The sequence below is a fragment of the Myxocyprinus asiaticus genome, chromosome 39, assembly GCF_019703515.2.
Source record: "Myxocyprinus asiaticus isolate MX2 ecotype Aquarium Trade chromosome 39, UBuf_Myxa_2, whole genome shotgun sequence".
Lineage (NCBI taxonomy): Eukaryota > Metazoa > Chordata > Actinopteri > Cypriniformes > Catostomidae > Myxocyprinus > Myxocyprinus asiaticus.
In genome coordinates, this window is record NC_059382.1 from 38,867,443 (window position 1) to 38,886,850 (window position 19,408).

Consider the following 19,408-nt stretch of genomic DNA (forward strand, 5'->3'; position numbering starts at 1 on the left):
AATTAAAGAAAATATATTTAATATTTTACTGTACAATTACATGTATTTTCTTGTTAAATGAATAATCTCTTAACTGTGCATGGCAAGGTTAACCAAACGTAACATTCTTTTTTACTGTACCACTGAAAATATTTGTATTAAATAATTAATGTTGGTGCTTTAACAAAAATTTAAGCTGCACATTTCTGCTTTTTAATCCTCTGGAATGCTCTGGAATTTTATTTTGACTTTAACTTAAAAAAGGTTGAAGTAGAGTTTAAGTTATTTTTGTGGTTATTGACATTATGCCACAAATGCTGTCGAAGGAGCTTAAATTGTATTGAACCTGAAACATTCTTTTAATGACTGTTGAATGTCAGCATGAAATCAAAACGAATCATTTTTTCTCTCTTAATATGTGTTCCTGGACTTATCGTGCAAAATTAAAAAGAAAAAGTTTGTCTTTCACTGCAAAAAAATCTTTTTTTTTTTTGTCCTATTTTATGGTAAAAAAAATATCTAAACATCCAAGAAAAAATTACTTGAGATGCATAATAAGATTATATATTAAGTCTTGTTTTCAGAGAAATCTGACTAAATTATGTGAGGTTTATGCTTATAACAGGAAAAAAAAACTGTCAGCGGGGTAAGAAAAATAAACTTGTTATCCCTTTCAATAAAGTTATTCTTACCCCACTGGCAAATATGTCTTTCATGTTATAAGCATATATGTAAAAAAAAACAAAACAAGACAAAATATGTTAGTTTGCATCTTAAGTAAATTTCTCTTGTTTTAAGAATGTTTAGATATTTTTACTGGAAAACAAGACAAAAAATACACCGTTTTTTGTAAATACATTTTTTTTTTTTTTTTGCTGACATTATCAAGTCTTCTTGTCAGCTGCTCCCCTCTAACCACAATCTAACCTAATAATTTCCTCTTCTGTTTTACTTAGAAACGTGCCAAATTACAGAAGTAAAATGGGCTGCGAACGCAGTTTAATGTTGACTTTTCTCAAAGTCTCCCTTGTTACTCATTATAGATGAGGGATGTTTGTGTGTTTGTAAATGTTTTGGATACGATTGGTCACACTGGGTGAAGAAATGTTCCTAGGGTCAGAGGTTAGGGGTCAGGGCCATGCTGACATCTTTGAGAAAATCCAAAACTTGAGTTATTAAGCGGAAAGGAATCTGGAATGAGTGGCGTCATCCAAAGCTAAACTACACGGATCTGCTCTAATACTGGATTACACGCCTCTGGTATCTCAATAGCCGTAGAAGCAGAACTTGTTATCAGGTCCATGCTAACACTGGAATGTCAAATATTTCAATTCTTCAGGCAGATAGAAATGTGTTGAGCCAATGGAAAGTGATTCACCTTGCTAATGTTTGACAGAGAGACGATTTGCAAGCCTGCAGTCTTATTCACACCCTAAAAATTCATGATAGGGAGGACTGGTAGTATTTCTAAAAGACTCCCTAGAAAAAAATATGTTCATAAAGTTTCTCCACCCTACTGGCTTTATGAAGGATGGTTGTCTGACAAGTTAAAATGATGTATGGATGGGAATCATAAGGAATTTTACAATTCTGGTTTATTCATCATTCCATTAACGATTATTTTAGTACTTTTAAGGAAGAAATCGATGGAAATTTCCCTCCATCAGGGAACGGAGGTTACGCAAGTAACCAGGACATATCCTAACCCTTAGTATTAAACTTAATGCTCCTATGGTATTGAAAAATGGCACCTCCCTTTGGTGTTCGTGGTCATTTTTGACCGGAAGGGTCAGATGTGTAACCTTTTTTTTTTTTTTTTTTTTTTTTGATGATGATGATGATAATGATACCATTTATTTTTCCCTGAAGTAAGAACAATAAAATCATGCATTTATTTTGAGAGTTTATGCTATTTTGATCTTATTTACATGTAAATTTAAAAATTTTACCATTAATTTGCATACACAAAAAATAAGCAAAATTTTGAAGAAAAAAAAAATTCAGAACCTACACTTCTATAAGCAACATGAAGAAAATATGAGAATGTGACATAAATTGGAGGCAGATTGCTGCCATCTGGTGAACAAAATATAAATAACGTGACTTGAAAACCATATCATGCCAGTAACCGCCAAGTAGATGGCTGTAGCCACGATGTGCTAAAAATGATATTGTATGTGTTATTGTGTGTGTTTAGCATTGTGACTGATTTATTTATTTATTTATTTTTATATATCTGTGTTATAGTCTCACCTGTTCATTTTTGTGACTGTGTAAGTGTGTTTGTGTTTGAGTGGGTGTGTATGTTTTGCACTGAGGATGCTTTAGAGTCTCACCTTGTAATTTTAGTTTTTTTTTTTATTCTGCATTGTGTTTGATTTATTGATTGTATTTGACAGATTAAAAAAAAAAAGCAATTTTTTGGCCTTTCCCATTAATTTTCAATGGTCGGTCAATTTTGACCGCGAATACCAAAGGTGTCGCTTTTTTATTACGACCACTTATCAAATCAAGCCCAATTTTTTTTTCTTTGTATGTTCAGATGGCAAATGGAGGAAAAGTCACCATGTTTTGTACTGCTCAGATAAAAGAAACCATTTTTTTATTAAATGAGGATAATTCATTTCGGTCAAAAATGACCGAATACCATAGGAGGATTAAGCATGTGAATCGTCCCACACTGTTTGTGCTGTGGACACGAATGTTCCCTCAAATCATGCGGCTTGTTGAAGAGAGGTCATATTCGCCTCTCCATAAAATGATAGGAAAAATCCCATAGACTAAGTTGAAGAAGGAACCTGGAAGCTTAGAATATCAAAGAGACTCAGTGCCATGGTATGATCAAATTGCCACAATTTTGGGTATATAATGTTCCATAATTAATTACCTTGTGAAAACAAACACAGTTGAAAAAGTGTCAGTGAAGAGCATGCTTGAGATGAAGTATGAGACAAGTGATGTTTGAAGAAAACAAAGAAAAATCAAGGTAAATATCACTTGTGAGCAGAATTTTTTCATTTCCAATCAAACTGTAGTTTTATCAAATTATGCAAAAAGTGTGAAAACAATATTTAACTGTGTGTCTTTAGGAGATGTAAAATGTTAGCTATGAAATTAGTCTTAGCAAGTCAAAGGAGACCATAAAAAAAAAAAAAAAAAAAACGTAAAAATTCCATCAGCGTCATTTCCTGCACAGAATTCTATTAAACACAATACAGAATTTGAGATGTGCTGGAAATCACACTGGTGAGACTTTCAGAAAAACATAAACATAGACATAAATCTCCTGATGTCTGTGCATACACTGTTGGACATTGTTAGCAGACAATTAAATACATTTATTTAGAGTGTAAAAAACGTTTTAACAAGACTTTACTTTCTAGAAATCTACAGTGCTAGATGTATAGACCCATGTATGGAAACTTAAATGATGGAGTTAACTGTAGAGTTAATGACTTTTCCATGATGTTTCTGTGCCGCGCAGGGATGCGATTCGTGCTGAGCCCCGGGAACGTGACTTCCTCTCTGGGGAAGCCAGTGGTGCTGCAGTGCATTCTGCGGGCTGACGGGGTGGACCAGGGGCCCCTGGACGTATTCTGGCTGAGGGAGGGACAGCAGCTGGAGTTTGCCGACACTAACCAGATGCAGGTGCCCGTGGATGAGGAGAGCTGGCTGGTGATCAGCGAACTCAAGTAGGATTTTTATCTTTCTCTGTTTTGTGTGTCTGTCCTTGTCTGTTTCATCAGCCACTTTCATCAGCCATGTTGAATTTATGTTGTCATAAAAAGGACAGTCATGAATCAGGATGTCAAAATTAACCAGCCATTGTCATTTGGATGTAATCAAAATTCCATTAAGACAAGTCAGATCACTTGGTGAACTTATTCATAACACCTTCAGGCAGCTATTTCTAGTCACACTCCTATCTACTTGAATAAGGAAAGACCAAATCTCCAAAACTGATGGTCAATATAACATATTTCAAATTGACAATTAAATCCAACAACAATGATTTGCTTCTTAGCCCTCATCATGCACAAAAAACAACATTTTATTTCAAATTGGACAAGTTAATCTTCGCATGTGTGTTATAGGATTGCACTAACTGAAGAGCCACTTGTGTCGCTTATAGTTGATAGTAGTTTATTTTTGGACTCTCAAAAATGGATGATGATTTTGAATGTTTTTTATGTGAATAAATAAAAGGTACATTTCTAGTTTCAACATTATTTGTACTTCAGACCTTTGTTTTGTTGGACAAGAAAAACTAGCTTCATACCATTTGGTTTTCAACCATTGCAAATGGATAAAATTGACAATTAAAACAATTTTACGTATGTAGCCCCCTTGAGAGTCCCATATCTCTGGGATTTAATCATATAGGGCCATAACAATGAAGATACAAAAAGGAAAGTTTGTTCTGAAGCTGAATCTATTAGGATATTCAGATATCCTTAATATTTCTGGAGTTATAAGCACTCCAACTTTGACGAACAATACAAAAAAGTGCTTTTTTCAGTTTGTGGACAGCATTGATATAAAATGCTACAAGGGGTTATTTTAGTAATAGACCTACCTATCTCTGTGTAAAAATAAAATCATGATACATTTCTAAGGTTATTTAACCTGTAGTTTTGCTCCAAAATCATTGGTGAAAATTATAATTTATACTCCCCTCTAAAAAATAATGGATTACTCTGTAAATGTGGATCCAAGGCATGTAATGCTTTGGCTTTAATCATCACTTATGTTGAGAAAAACTATGAACAAAATAAAATAAAAAATTCAGCTGGGGAGGATCTGAAAGTTGCCTGATTTAACATGGAATAACCTCATAGATGTTACACCACTTTCTGGGTTGAACTTATATAGTATAAGGTTATTTTCTAGTTTTGGCAGGTCACTGTGATTGCTTGCAGTGTACACACATTGTATCATACACTGCATAGACCTATGTGACTATGTTACCAGTAAGGGAGGGGTTTTCAATTGTACTTGTCAGTAAATAAATTAAATCGAAATGTTATGCATTATTTTACTCTTAAAATTTATATTTTAACGCTCAACCTTTAACACATTACCCCCAACACTGATTATAAAGTATATAAAAACCAACATATACATTTTCAAAAAGCTAACAAATGATGAGAAAATATCTTTAGTTTTACTTACAGCTGATTGGTGCTGTAACATCCAGATCTCACAGTGAATTCGGAAAAAGTATGTTGACTTTTCTTTAGCTGAAATCGTTCTGCGCTTACCGAAATGCTAACCCCAGTGGCCAAAGCGGTAAGTTTTGTTGGGCATATTGGCACATGTGAGCTCTATTTTATGGGTGTAATGTCCACAGTGGGCGCCAAAAGCGAGTTGTTTTCAGCTTTACAGGCTGTAATACAGTGAAGATGAATACACATTTTATAAACTGTACCCCCCAACCCAAACCCCAAACCTAACCATCAATGGAGTAAAAATGTAATGTTAGAGGGAAAAATGAAAATCTCAGAATCGCACTCAACATTGATTAAGCAAACACGATAACTTCCTGGTTTCAACGTAGAATATGAACCCGGGTATGCTGGTTGCACCACAGGGGAAGGTAAACAACTGGAGCCAATGCAAAAATGTCTGACAGGAGATGAAGCTTGTCGGTGAATAGGCACAATGTGGCCTAGGAAACCAGAACACTCGGAAACAACATGCTGACTTCCCATGTGATCATGCTGTAACATCTGTATCTCTTGCTCAACCAACAGAGCATAGTGCTAACAACTCAAAAGGTTATGGGTTCAGGCACGTGCCAAATATGTAAATGTAACTATAATTCCATATTAATAATATCCCTGTCTCTGTTTACAGGATTGAGAATGTACAGCTCTCAGATATGGGCGCCTATCAATGTGCGGTTTGCTTACATGAGCAGACTTTATCCATTGAAGGACACATACAGCTGGAAGGTATGATTCACTTTTAGTGTATATTAATATATTAAACATCATTCCATTAAAATTCACATGGGTTTATTAATGGGAATAGATGCATAAAAGTGTAACAAAGAGAAAGCTCACCTGCAGACTGGTCATCACACTGGGTTGAGTATATAACAGTAGACCGCACTGTTACGGGAACTCCACTGCAGTACAGTAATGATACACTAATAGACTCCCTCTGTCTGTTCCTACTCCTCCAGGTCTCCCTCATTTCTCAGTAGAGCCGCAACATATGTCAGTGGTGGCTAACGTTGGGCTCAGTTTGAGTTGTGTGGCTCACGGTCCTCCTGATCCGGTTCGGGTCATCTGGCTGCAGGACGGGGCTCCACTCAATAATCTGAATGACCCAATATCTCTCTCACCCTCAACTCTCAACATCTCAGGTACTGACCTTAACACAGCTTCACACTGTTACAATACACTACACTTTTTACATTTTTTTATTAACACTTTTAATTGATTCTTCTATATATATATAAAAACTGAATAAACTATATATATATATATATATATACAGAATCAATTTTAACCCCCATTATTTCCCACAAAAAGGGGACTTGTTAATACATAATTTGGGGTTCAGCCATATGCTTGCGGAAGCATTTAGGTAAGTATCAAAACTGAACATATGGGAAACCATTGTCCATACTTAATGTAAGTGTGAAATAATGGGATGCGTTTTTACTTCTCTAGGCAATTCAATAGAAAGACTTTGCAATGGTGAGACTGGGGCAAAGACAGTTACACTTGTTCAAAGTAGTACCAGGAAGGAGCTCTCTCTGTTGTCTAAGATTAAAAGCATAGCAAAAAAATAATATTTTAGTGGAGGCTTAAACCTCCTTTGTCAATTGGTCTATGTAACATACTGAAATGCATCCGAGGTCATTTACCATTCCAAATAAAAAACTTATATATTCTATCAAATTATTTAAAATAAGAAAGAGGAACTTCTAGAGGGAGAGACTGCAGTAAATTATTGAATTTGGGGATACAGTTCATCCCCAAATACAATAACATTGACCTTCCCTGCCATAGACAAATGTAGGGAAACACACCTATCCACATCACACAAGAACCTTTTCATTAAAGGGTCAAAATTAACTAACTAAATCTCTCAAATTTTCAAAAATGCTTTGCTTAGGCCATTGAAAGGCACCATGTTGGAAAGCTGTGGTAGGGCAATATGCTTTCAGAGCAAGAGCTTCCGATTTAAACCAATTCACCCTGTATCCTGAAAATTTGGAGAAAGAATTAATAATTTTATGGTGGCTAGGCATGGATCTACTAGGGTCGGAGACAAATAAAAATATATTATCTGCATGCAATAATAAAAGTGTGGTGTGTTGGGGGTGTCACGTGACGCTCTGCGAGGGTTGGTCGCTTAGAGGAGCGCTCCGCTTAAACTTTGCTACAATTATCCTTTTAAGCAATATTAACCAGTGAGAACTGTAATAGTTTTGTTTGTTAAACTTTGCTGAGAGCGCAGGATGTCGGAAAAATTTAAATCGAAGTAGAAGTTTATGCACCACACCTCCTGCTACAATGCCAGGAAAATAATCCTCTTTTCTTATTGCAGTTGCTAATGATTCCAGGGCAAGAAAGAAAAATAAAGGGAAGAGAGGACAGCCTTGCCAGGTTCCCCTACCAAGAGAAAAAAGATATGAAATTAATCCATTAGTTTGCACTGCCGCTGACAGGTGTTTATAGAGTAAATTAATCGACCCAATAAAAGTGTTCCCAAACCCGTAAATTTTCAAAATCTTAAAAAGGTAGTCCCATTCAAATGCCTTCTCGGTGTCAAGTGAGATGGCAGCGATCGGGGTCTGATTATTCACTACTGACCACATAATATTTATAAAACATCTAATATTATCAGAATATTTTTTTTTTTTTTTACATCAAACTGGATCAGGGAAATTGTATGATAACTTTTACATACATTTGGGTCTTTATCTTTTTTAAGAATGAGACTGATCAGGGCTTGCATCATGGTTGGCGGTAGTTCACCTTTCTTTAATGACTCTGAGTAAACTTCTAACATAAGTGGAGCCAGTTCTGTGCCACCTGCCTTACTCTAAAGCAATATCTTAGTCAGTTTTGTCACTCGTCAATTTTGGGAGTTCTAATGGCTCTAATATCCTTATTGGTAGACAAAGACGTGGAACTATAAAGAACGAAATTGAATTCTTTAAAGGCCTTATTAATATCTGTGGAAGAGGTAAATATATTGGTGGAAAAAAACAAGAAGTTTTCCTGCTTTGTCCCCTGACTAAATGTATGTCTGTCTTGCCCTGAATAATGAAAACTCTAACTTCTGTGACAAAATAGTATTGTACCTATATTTTAGCTGAGTTAACTCTCTAAGACCATTGGATGATGTTCGGCACTTCGGCTCTGTTTCAGCACTATTAATATTATTTTCCAATTCTATGAATTCCTGTGCTTTGTTCTTTTAATGAATGAGGCATATTGTATGATCCGCCCCCTTAAGCACCTCCCATGCCATGCCCACAGAGGACACTGAGGACCAGTTGGTTTCTACATAAACATTGACTTCTGTCTTTAACATTTGTTGAAATGCTGGGTCCTGTAGAAGGGATGTATTAAAGCGCCATCTGTATGATTTTTGTTCTCTATATGCGGCAACATCTCTAAACACACTAAAGCATAATCTGAAACTAAAATATTCCCGATTGAGCAATCAGTGGAAGATGGAATAAGTGACTTATATATTTAAAAAAATCTATTCTAGAGTAACTGATGAAAAAAGGTGTAGTCCCTCCCAGATGGATTCAAGAGTCTCCAAATGTCTGAAAGATCAAGATTTTTAAACATCTTCTGTAGTGTCAACGTTGCTCTAAAGGGTCTACACACTTTTGCATCACTATCATCAATGGATCCATTAAAAGATTGACGTCTCCACCCAAAACCATATCATGGAGGATCCCATCTGCTTGTAACTTTGCCTCAAGATCTATAAAAAAGTTCTGATCATCAGAATTGGGTGCATAAATATTAGCCAAAGATTGTGCCCCTGTTTTTTCAGCCAAACCAATAATGACTTCCTAAATTATCTTTAATCTGTTTGAGACAATTAAATTGTAAATGCTTACTTAATGTGATGACTCCCCTGCTCTTACTCAAACCAGCACTACAAAACACATGCCCACCTCATGCCCTACCAAGTTTTTCAGCTTCCTGTGGAGAAAGGTGCATTTCTTGAAGGAAAACAATATAATTTTTTTTTACTCTTAAGAAAAGATACCACCTTCCTTCTTTTTATAGGGTGCCCCAGCCCATTAACATTCCATGTGGAGAGAAACATTTGACCTATATTAAAGTGTGGCATATTGACATGCAAAGAAAAATTGTGTACCCAAGGCTAAATTATATAGACAACTATCCAACATTGATGGAGCCATAAAATCCTTAATAACCCACAGAACAGAAAAAAGATTTCTATCAGATTGCTTAAGTCTGGTGTTTTTTACACACACACACACACACACACACACACACACACACACACACACACACACACACACACACACACATACACACACACACACACATATATTCACTGTATATATAGCTTTTTTTTCCCTTCTTCCCTTCTCTCCCATTAACATAAACTGTGCCATTAAACTAAGCATTAATGTGTTAAATAAAATAGGCACCAGTAATCTATAACATCGAACCCACAAAGTGAACGAATGAGCTCAACAGCAAGTTAACCGAGGGAGAAAAAAAAAAAAGAAAAGCCAGTGGGCAGACAACCGAACAACAAACCCTCTCAGGCTGCATTAGTAAAATGTATGATGTTTAGTCTGTATTGTTGATCGAGTGCAAGCAAAATTACCCACTCACACCATTGATTTTTTAGGGCTTTACTGGTTGTTTAGATCAGTGTTACTATCAGAAATAATTAATAATTATTTCTGTAGTTATTAATCAATATTTAAATTAATTAATTGGATCTAACTCATTAAAACCTCATATAGGACTCCAGTAAATGTAGTGTGCTACGTTTAGGAGCAAGTTTGGTTATTAGCAATAATTAATAATTATCAAAGATAATTATTAATTATTAAAATCAATAGAACATTGATGAGAATCAATGTTAGCTTTTTTTTTAATCCTTTAAAATCAACACTTATCAATTGTTAACATCGAAGAAACATTAAAATTAACACTAGCTTATTGATCATTCTAATTCAATCAAAGATAATTATCAATTATCAAAAATCAATAGAATATTAATAAGGATTAACATTGACGGGGCACCACCCTGAAGTCAGGGACTAATAACCGAATATTAAAACAGTCTCAATATCAGATTGTTTTCTTAGGAAAATCGACATCCGAAGAATATCGATTTTCGAATAAAAAACAATGAATGAAGGTTTGAATCCGAGCACTGACATCCCGTCAGCACGACACAGGCGTATGCAAAACAAACCAAAACACTTCTCTTTGTAATATAAACAAAGTTTATTTATGCAGTAATATCAATTAATAATTAATACAATGCAGTCAATAAACTTCCGACTTACAACTACAAACTAAACAGTGATATGATTAGATATGGAAATAAAAAAATAATCCTATAACACATAAGGTGTGTGTGTGACAGTGTGTGTGTGTGTGTCAGTGTGGTTAGTGAGAGAGAGAGAGAGAGAGATGATTAAGTGACAGCCCGAAAGCTGATTTCGCGATAGCTGGAGATGAAGCAGCCGTGTTCATCACTCAGAGACGCGGTTTTACGAGCGGGGCTCGTAAAAGTCCCTTGTTATTTGACTCTTTAATGGATGAACTCAGTTGCTGTCTCACCCGCGATGGCGAAAATGCACAACAGTCCAATTTGGTTGGACTACAATACAGCAAAACAAATTCGTGATAATTAATACCCTGAGTATTAATAATTAGCGGACATGGCGGTCCGTAAACTGTACAAGCAAAAACCTTGAAACACAAGAATAACACACTATAATATTCTATCTCTGCCCAGACGTAAACCTCTTACTTGAATCGCATGAGGACACAGGTAGAATGTGTTTTCCTCCGTCCTTTAACTCTGACCCGGTTTCTTGAGGCTCGTGTGATGACGAGAGGAGGTTTCCTCGCGCTGTCGGCGGCCGGTACGGCTGTTGATTCTCAGAGGGCGGTACGGCTGTTGATTCTCGGCGGGCTGGCGGAGAACTCAGAAATGTCGACTTGATTGAAGATGGAAGAGAAATCTTTAATCTCTTCACTTCTGTAGGCCAATGGATGAAGATGCGAATTGCTCGGCGGTCTCCTTCGGATCCGTTAGAGTGTTTGGTTGAACACAGAGTAATCTCAACTCGTCCAGCGAGATGGAGATTGTATGGCTACAGTTTCAAGTCGGACATTACTTCCTTATGCCACGAGGTTACACCGGAGAGCAGCAAAAAGCTACGTCCGTATTCGGTGAACGAAGTAGCCGGAAGCAACTTTGGAAGCATTTTCAGAATTATTTGAAGTCCGGATGATGTCATGTTCGAGGGACGTTCTGTTGTGTGCCTCATCCAATAGGAGTTGAGTGCTCGATCCTTTAGTGGGCAAGGCTTCATGGATCTGTAGTCTGTTTAGGACTCCCTTTGTTTGATTTTGGCGCGATTTTATCAGTAAGATTTATGACTTAGAAGGAGGGGGCTTGAGGAATGTTTTTTATGACTGTTAGGCCTGCCTTTGTCTTCTATCTGAATACATGAGGCCCAACAATTTCATGAAGGCCATAGCTTGTCGTGGGCATGTAAAAGTCTTGTGTCCCTCCTTGGCGTCAATTCTCAGCCTGGCAGGAAAAAGCAGTGCGAAGCTTACCTTCTGTTGGTGCAGTACGTTTTTACACTCTTTGAATCCATCCCGCTTCGCTTGTGTCGCTTTATCAAAGTCTGGAAAAACCATGATGTTGTGGTCCTCCCAGCACAACTTGCCTTTATTCCTCACTGCTCATAGAACAAAGTCTCTGTCAACTGACCGCAAGAATCTTGCCAGTATAGATCGGGATCTGTCACCTGCTTTGGGAAACTGACCGAGAGCTCTGTGCGCGCTCGAGCTGGCGGCTCACTGTGTCGATCAAATTTGGAACAAGCCCCTCCAAAAACCACACCATGTCTTGACCTTCTTTTACCTGGGGGATACCAATGAAACAAACATAATTACGTCTGCTCCGATTTTCCATATCCCCTAGTGTTTCCCACACCCGTTCCATATCAGCCTTGGAAGCAGGCGGGTTAGCCTGTAGCTCTCTTTCGGACGACTCCAGAAACTTGACCCATTTTTCAATATCATCCATTCTTGTGATCAGGAAAGTTTCGCCTACATGGATGTGATCGCTCGACGTATTTCTGCGAAGCCATCCATGTCAGTTGAGATTTTCATTAGTGCTGCATAAATGTTTGAGATATTCTGACCTACATCACGAAGATCACTGTCACTATCGACTGGACCTCTGCCATCTTGATCCTTGAGGCATCCGACATGTGAGAACGTAAGTGCTTTTTAATGTCCCCACAAGCCAACGATTTCAATTTTTCAGACATCCTGCACTCTCAGCAAAGTTTAACAAACAAAACTATTACAGTTCTCACTGGTTAATATTGCTTAAAAGGATAATTGTAGCAAAGTTTATGCGGAGCGCTCCTCTAAGTGACCAACCCTCGCATAGCGTCAAGTGACAATCCCAACACACCACACACTTTTATTATTGTACATACTAAAGGCTACACAGATGGCAAAGTTCTTCTTCATTCATCCCTCAGAGCTAGAAAGATGGTCAAAACATTCAAGCAACGGTATACTGTTTGCGAACATTCAGACACCGGCCATGCCGCTGTGGGAGGTGTTTAGAAGAGCATTTAAATATGAGAATGCTCAAGACTACATGTAAAGCATCAACTAATATGACATTAAAATGTGTTATTAATGACTTAATGCCTCATTCTTATGAGTAGAATTCACATGAGATCAGTAAAAGATACCTTCAACCACTCGATGATGTAATATATATGCAGTAGATAATGTGTCATTTGTAATGGTTACATTCTGCATTCATGGCGCTAATGCGCTAACATGGTATATGCGGCCATTATATGCATAATTTTTTATGACACTGATACTACTGCAAAGATGGGCATATAACAGGGTGCCAGAAACGTATCAATGAGCAGAATTCAGACAAAAGAAAGATGATTAGCGTCATATCTCACTTTGAGCAGAAGTGTGAGTGGCTGAACACAAATGAAGCAGCAAATGAAACAACAGAGTAAATGGGCATTTCAGAGACATACTTAAAAAAATTACATGACTTGTTCTTGGAAAATGTCTTTATGCGAGCGATCATACAGATGTAGGTAAGTTTGCACAAGATGGGCAGTGTGTTCATGTTGACTTATCTTGACTGAGTGAAGAAATCAACCTGAAAAACATGGTGCAATCAAAGTAGGCAGAGCACCGTGTTACACCCGGTCGGACCGGTTGGGGTTAGTCTCATGCTTTTTCCCTTCATTGCAGACCAGAAACCTGACCAGTTAACCTCACTCTCATACATTATATAAACATGTGAACATGTGAAAATGATGACCACGGTAGATCAAAGGATGGGTGGATTTATACAGCAGCTGATCATATACATTCATACACACCCTTAACACACACAAACTTAGCAGGCACGTGTGTGTGTGTGTATAAACACACACACGCACACAAACACAAGGCTCCTTGCAGCAGGTCGACTGTCTGGCTGTTTTCCAGCGGGAATCATTTATTGAGACGCAGCTCTTTGATTACTGCTGAAAGAGCTGCAGGAGACGAGAGGAAGAGCTGACAGGAAGAAAGCGAGGAAGAAAAAAAAACACTGAGGAAAAGTTGCCACAGCAGAGTCACAGACAGACTGGGTTGTTATTCCAGCTGTACTGACCTGAAGGGAGAGATAGAGAGACAGTCAGTGAGACAGACAGAGGGACAGTTGGATTGTGGCTTTGACTCATCATGGATAACTGACCATTGGTGATGCAGTCAGGTCTTTGGAATGAGACCACTTCTGCTTACTCATACACACACACACACACACACACACACACACACACACACACACACACACTGTTTCAAAATGTTCATAAACTACAATGGCAGTTCTTTCTGTCCATAATATTTCTTGTCTCTCCAAAACAAGTGGACAAAAGTCGCAGTGAAGAGAATGCTACAGACAAAATATATTTGTTTGAAGAAAACAAAGAACATTACATGTAAATATCACTTATATTTTTGTTAGGAGTCATTTCCAAGCTGTAATTTCGCCAAATTACACAAAAAGTGTGAAAATAGGATTTCATTGTGTGTATTTAGGGTACAAAAAATTTTACCTATGAAATTAGCCTTAGTCATTTTATTTCAAAAATTCTTGAAAAATGTAATTTCCATCTGTGTCATTTCCAGCACAGAATTCTTTTTGGCTTTGCGCCACTTCATTAACATACAATATACACACAGTTTGTGTGCATACACCCACAATAGCACAGACACTTTCACCCACGGCCACTTGCACTTTGCACTGGCACGAAAATTGCAATTAGAAATAGCGCTCTCACGAAAATTGGATAAGACATTGTGAATGGTTTTTGTGCGTAGCTCTGCACTTTGCACGTTCACGAAAAAAAGAGCCCTTCATGTGTTTAACTTGCTATAGTTTACTTCCACATTGTTACTTTGTCAAATAGCAATGCAAAATATATATCAAGTAAATCAGTGAAACATTGTCATACAGAAAATCAACGTGATATAGTGGTCATTTGTATGAATGTAGTACTCATTTGTCTTGTAATAAACCAAAAATATATATCCTTTGATAGGAAACTTTTATAGATATTTAATAATCATAAAAATATTATTTATGGAAGTAAAAAAAAAAAAAAAAAAAAAGAGACACTATTTCATATCTCGGGTCTTTAATGACCCTATACACTTTTGGTAATTAAGCAGTTATGAAAAATATATTTTTTGCAATTTTGCCTTTTTTTTTTTTTTTTGACTATTCAAAAAGAAATGTTGAGGAGTACTAAAGAGGTGTTGGCATAACTCCAAACAATGGATGAGGTACAGGGGGTGGAATGAGATCCCAGGTCACTAAAGACCAAAGGTATGCATTTAAGGGTTAAACACAAAACAGAATGTGAGATGTGCTGGAAATGACACTGTGATGGGAATTTTCATGACTTAAAGAAAAAATGACAGAAAAATGACTTTCTATAAGTTAAAGAAACTATATTATACAAATACTATATACAGTGAAGTCACTTGTATTAGGAACAAACTTAAAATAGTGGCAATTAAAAATGTCTGAATGTCATTGCATTAGAAAACAAAATATCAGAGCAAGTGTCAAGTCAAGCTGCAAAACTAGACACATGTTTCTTAAAAGTGCATAGTTTGTCTGTTGGACTAACATTTTTTTTTTTTTATTCCATTGACAGAACTTCTCTGTGAATTACTGTAATGTCATTGTGGGAAAGTGTTTTTATCATGCAGTAACCTTCATTCAGTGTTTGACTAGATAGCAGAACTACTTTGAGTTGAGCAATTAATGACTTTACACTGATAGAGGAACACAGTGTGCTTGATGTTTGTGGTGCATCTGTGCTGATGAGACCGACTGTTTTTAGGGAAGGAAACAGAGATGAAACTGAAATGTGGCTTGTTTTGAACTATCTCTCTCTCATACACACACACACACACACACACACACACACACACACACACACACACACACACACACACACCTACGCAGTCTCTGTCCATCAGAATGTGATCTAGTGACCTCTGATTTTGAACTACTGTGGTCTTGCAACAATGAAAGATGTGTTCCACTATAACACACATTAGTGTGATTTTCACTGAAAGTTCGAAGAAGTGTGTGTGTGTGAGCGTGTGTGAGCGGGTTTAAGTGGTTTACGAGGACTTTTTTTTAGGTTATAAACTGGTAATTACAAGGGTATTATGCTCTAAATGTGGTTTATGAGGACATTTCTAGTGTCCCCATAATTCAAATCACTTAAAAAACATACTAAACGATGTTTTATTGAAAATGTAAAAATGCAGAATGTTTTTTGTGAGAGTTAGGTTTAGGGGTAGTGTTAGGATTAGGGGACAGAATCTATAGTTCATACAATATAAAAATAATTATATCTATGGAGAGTCCTCATAATGATAGTTGCACCAACATGTGTGTGTGTGTGTGTGTGTGTGTGTAAGTGAGTGAAAGAGAAAGCATTCATTTGACATGGCTCTGTGAATGTCAGCATGTGTCAGTGTGTGTGTGTGTGTGTGTGTGTGTGTGTGTGGGCAGGTTTAAGTGGTTTACGAGGACTTTTTTTTAGGTTACAACTGGTAATTACAAGGGTATTATGCTCTAAATGTGGTTTATGAGGACATTTCTAGTGTCCTCATAATTCAAATCACTTAAAAAACATACTAAACAATGTTTTATTGAAAATATAAAAATGCAGAATGTTTTTTGTGAGGGTTAGGTTTAGGGGTAGTGTTAGGATTAGGGGATATGATCTATAGTTCGTACAATATAAAAATAATTATATCTATGGAGAGTCCTCATAATGATAGTTGCACCAACGTGTGTGTGTGTGTGTGTGTGTGTGTGTGTGTGTGTGTGTGTGTGTGTGTGTGTGTGTGTGTGTGTGTGTGTGTGTGTGTAAGTGAGTGAAAGAGAAAGCATTCATTTGACATGGCTCTGTGAATGTCAGCATGTGTCAGTGTGTGTGTGTGTGTGTGTGTGTGTGTGTGTGTGTGTGTGTGTGTGTGTGTGTGTGTGTGTGTGTGTGTGTGGGCAGGTTTAAGTGGTTTACGAGGACTTTTTTTTAGGTTACAACTGGTAATTACAAGGGTATTATGCTATAAATGTGTTTTATAAGGACATTTCTAGTGTCCCCATAATTCAAATCACTTAAAAAACATACTAAACGATGTTTTATTGAAAATGTAAAAATGCAGAATGTTTTTTGTGAGAGTTAGGTTTAGGGGTAGTGTTAGGATTAGGGGATAGAATCTATAGTTCATACAATATAAAAATAATTATATCTAAGGAGAGTCCTCATAATGATAGTTGCACCAACGTGTGTGTGTATGTGTGTGTGTGTGTAAGTGAGTGAAAGAGAAAGCATTCATTTGACATGGCTCTGTGAATGTCAGCATGTGTCAGTGTGTGTGTGTGTGTGTGCTTTTCAAGGTTGTCCTGAAAGCAAAACTAGTTCTTTTCAAAATAGCTCTTTTTAAAACCCCACATTTCATCCTCCAAATTCACGTGCATACTTATCGGGCTGTTAAAAACCACTAACACATTATGTAACTTAATGGAAGGTTTCAATACGAGTTAAGGTCCAATTGTGCAAAACACACGGTTTTGAAAGTAGCAACAAGACTTAAGCATTACATGTGTCAACATGATATTAAATTGCTTACTGCCACCACAGTTCTTGCTTCTGGCATGATTTTTCATGGTAATCGACACAAACACTGCTGATAGAACATAATCTATATTGAATCCAGAAACATCCTTTAAACAACCTCAAACACAGATGCTTGCTGATTTGGATTTATTTTCAAGTAATTTTGATTAAAGTCATTTTTATTTGTGTAGTGCTTTTCACAACACACATTGTTTCAAAGCAGCTTTACAGAAAATCAGGCATTAACAGAAAATGAAACTGTAATATCTATAAAGTCTTAGAGTCATCATTGTGTAGTTTGATTAAATATGATGTAAATTGTGTATAAAAATAAATGATTAAATTATAATTGGATTTATAACCCCAGTGAGCAAGCCGAAGGTGACTGTGGCAAGGAACACAAAACTCCATAAGATGTTGGTTAATGGAGAAAAATAACCTTGGGAGAAACCAGACTCACTGTGGGTGCCAGTTCCCCTCTGGTTAACATCATGAATATAATGCCAATATTACTTATGTATAGTGCAAGTCATGGTTTAAAATGATTAAACTAAGTAAGTGTTAAGGGTCAGTGTTTAAAACAAAGATTTTGTATGAACTGTAAGATTAATAACATCTTTGAAGTTCATCCTGGATTAACTGCAGAAGTTCATATAGATGCAATTGTCCTTTGTTAGTTGGCTGATGTATTCCATTTTAAGAGTGTAGTCCATCAATAAACAAAAGTGATGCAGGCAGAGATGTGTGAGGTGCATCGCAGTTCAACCAGCAGGTCATTTCGGTGAGGTTCTGTGGGGTCCATTCTAAGTCCAAGGTTCAGGCAGTGGCATATGAAGTATCCCATGTTTTACAGTTGGAGTTGGCATCAGTTTGTCCTCTGAAGTCCATCGTAAAAGACTGAAGTGATGTCTGGCTAGCACCGGCGACACGTAGCAGTGAAGTCTGACACCAAGCAGGAACGGAGCTGGATCTGGCCAGCTATGGGAATCTCGGTATATGAATCTCGGGGTTGAGACATGGAAACAAATAGAATAATATTAGCATAGATGCCATTTTATTTTTTGCCGAGTTATAGAATATGAGAAATGTTTCTGGTTCTGCAAGACCTAACTAAAGCAGCCTAATTGTGAGTTGAAGGATAAATTAGGTGTATGCCTGGCTAAATAGATGAGTCTTTTGTCTAGACTTAAACTGAGTGAGTGTGTCTGCATTCCGAACAGTGTAGGGAGACTATTCCATAGTTTAGGAGCCAAATAGGAAAATCTACCTCCTTTTGTGGATTTTGATATTCTAGGAACTATTAACAGGCCAGAATTTTGCAATCATAATGAACGTGATGGAATATAGTGTAATAGAAGGTCACTTAAGTACTGTGGAGCTAGACCATTCAAAGCTTTGTATGTAGTTAACAGAATTTTTAAATTGATACAAAATTTAACAGGTAGCCAATGTAACGATGATAAAATGGGGCTAATATGATCATATTTCTTGGTTCTAATCAGCACTCTGGCTGCTGCATTTTGAACCAATTGAAGTTTATTTATTGAACTTGCAGTACATCCTCCCAGTAATGCATTACAATAATCTAGTCTTGAGGTCAGGAATGCATGAATTAATTTTTCGGCATCAGCAACAGAGAGCATATGTCGTAATTTAGCAATATTTCTGAGGTGGAAGAATGCTGTTCTACAAACATTGCAAATGTAATATTCAAAGGACAGATTGGTATCAAATATAACACCTAAGTTCTTAAACAATGTCCAATGATAGAGAGTGCTTCCAGGGTGGAGTATAAACTTAAGGTGCTCTATGGTCAAGGGTTCATAATAGTCCAAAAACAAAATACTGGAAAGTCATGGCACTCTTATTAATTAAAAAACCTTTATTATCACATGGTTTAATACAAAAGTTAAAACAGCTCTCCTACGTGTTTCGGCATGAGCCTTCCTCAGGGAGAGTAACAAA

The 19,408-nt window shown here is 36.9% G+C and overlaps 1 protein-coding gene across 1 annotated transcript in view; it reads left to right on the top strand.

Annotated features, from left to right (window-relative positions):
* LOC127429793 (tyrosine-protein kinase receptor UFO-like) overlaps positions 1-19,408 on the top strand; it is a 76,320-nt gene that overhangs the window by 9,420 nt on the left and 47,492 nt on the right. The window contains exons 3-5 of the mRNA XM_051679004.1: positions 3,464-3,671; positions 5,836-5,933; positions 6,167-6,349. Of these exons, the coding sequence (XP_051534964.1) occupies positions 3,464-3,671; positions 5,836-5,933; positions 6,167-6,349 (489 nt within the window). The remainder of the gene's footprint in view (positions 1-3,463; positions 3,672-5,835; positions 5,934-6,166; positions 6,350-19,408) is intronic.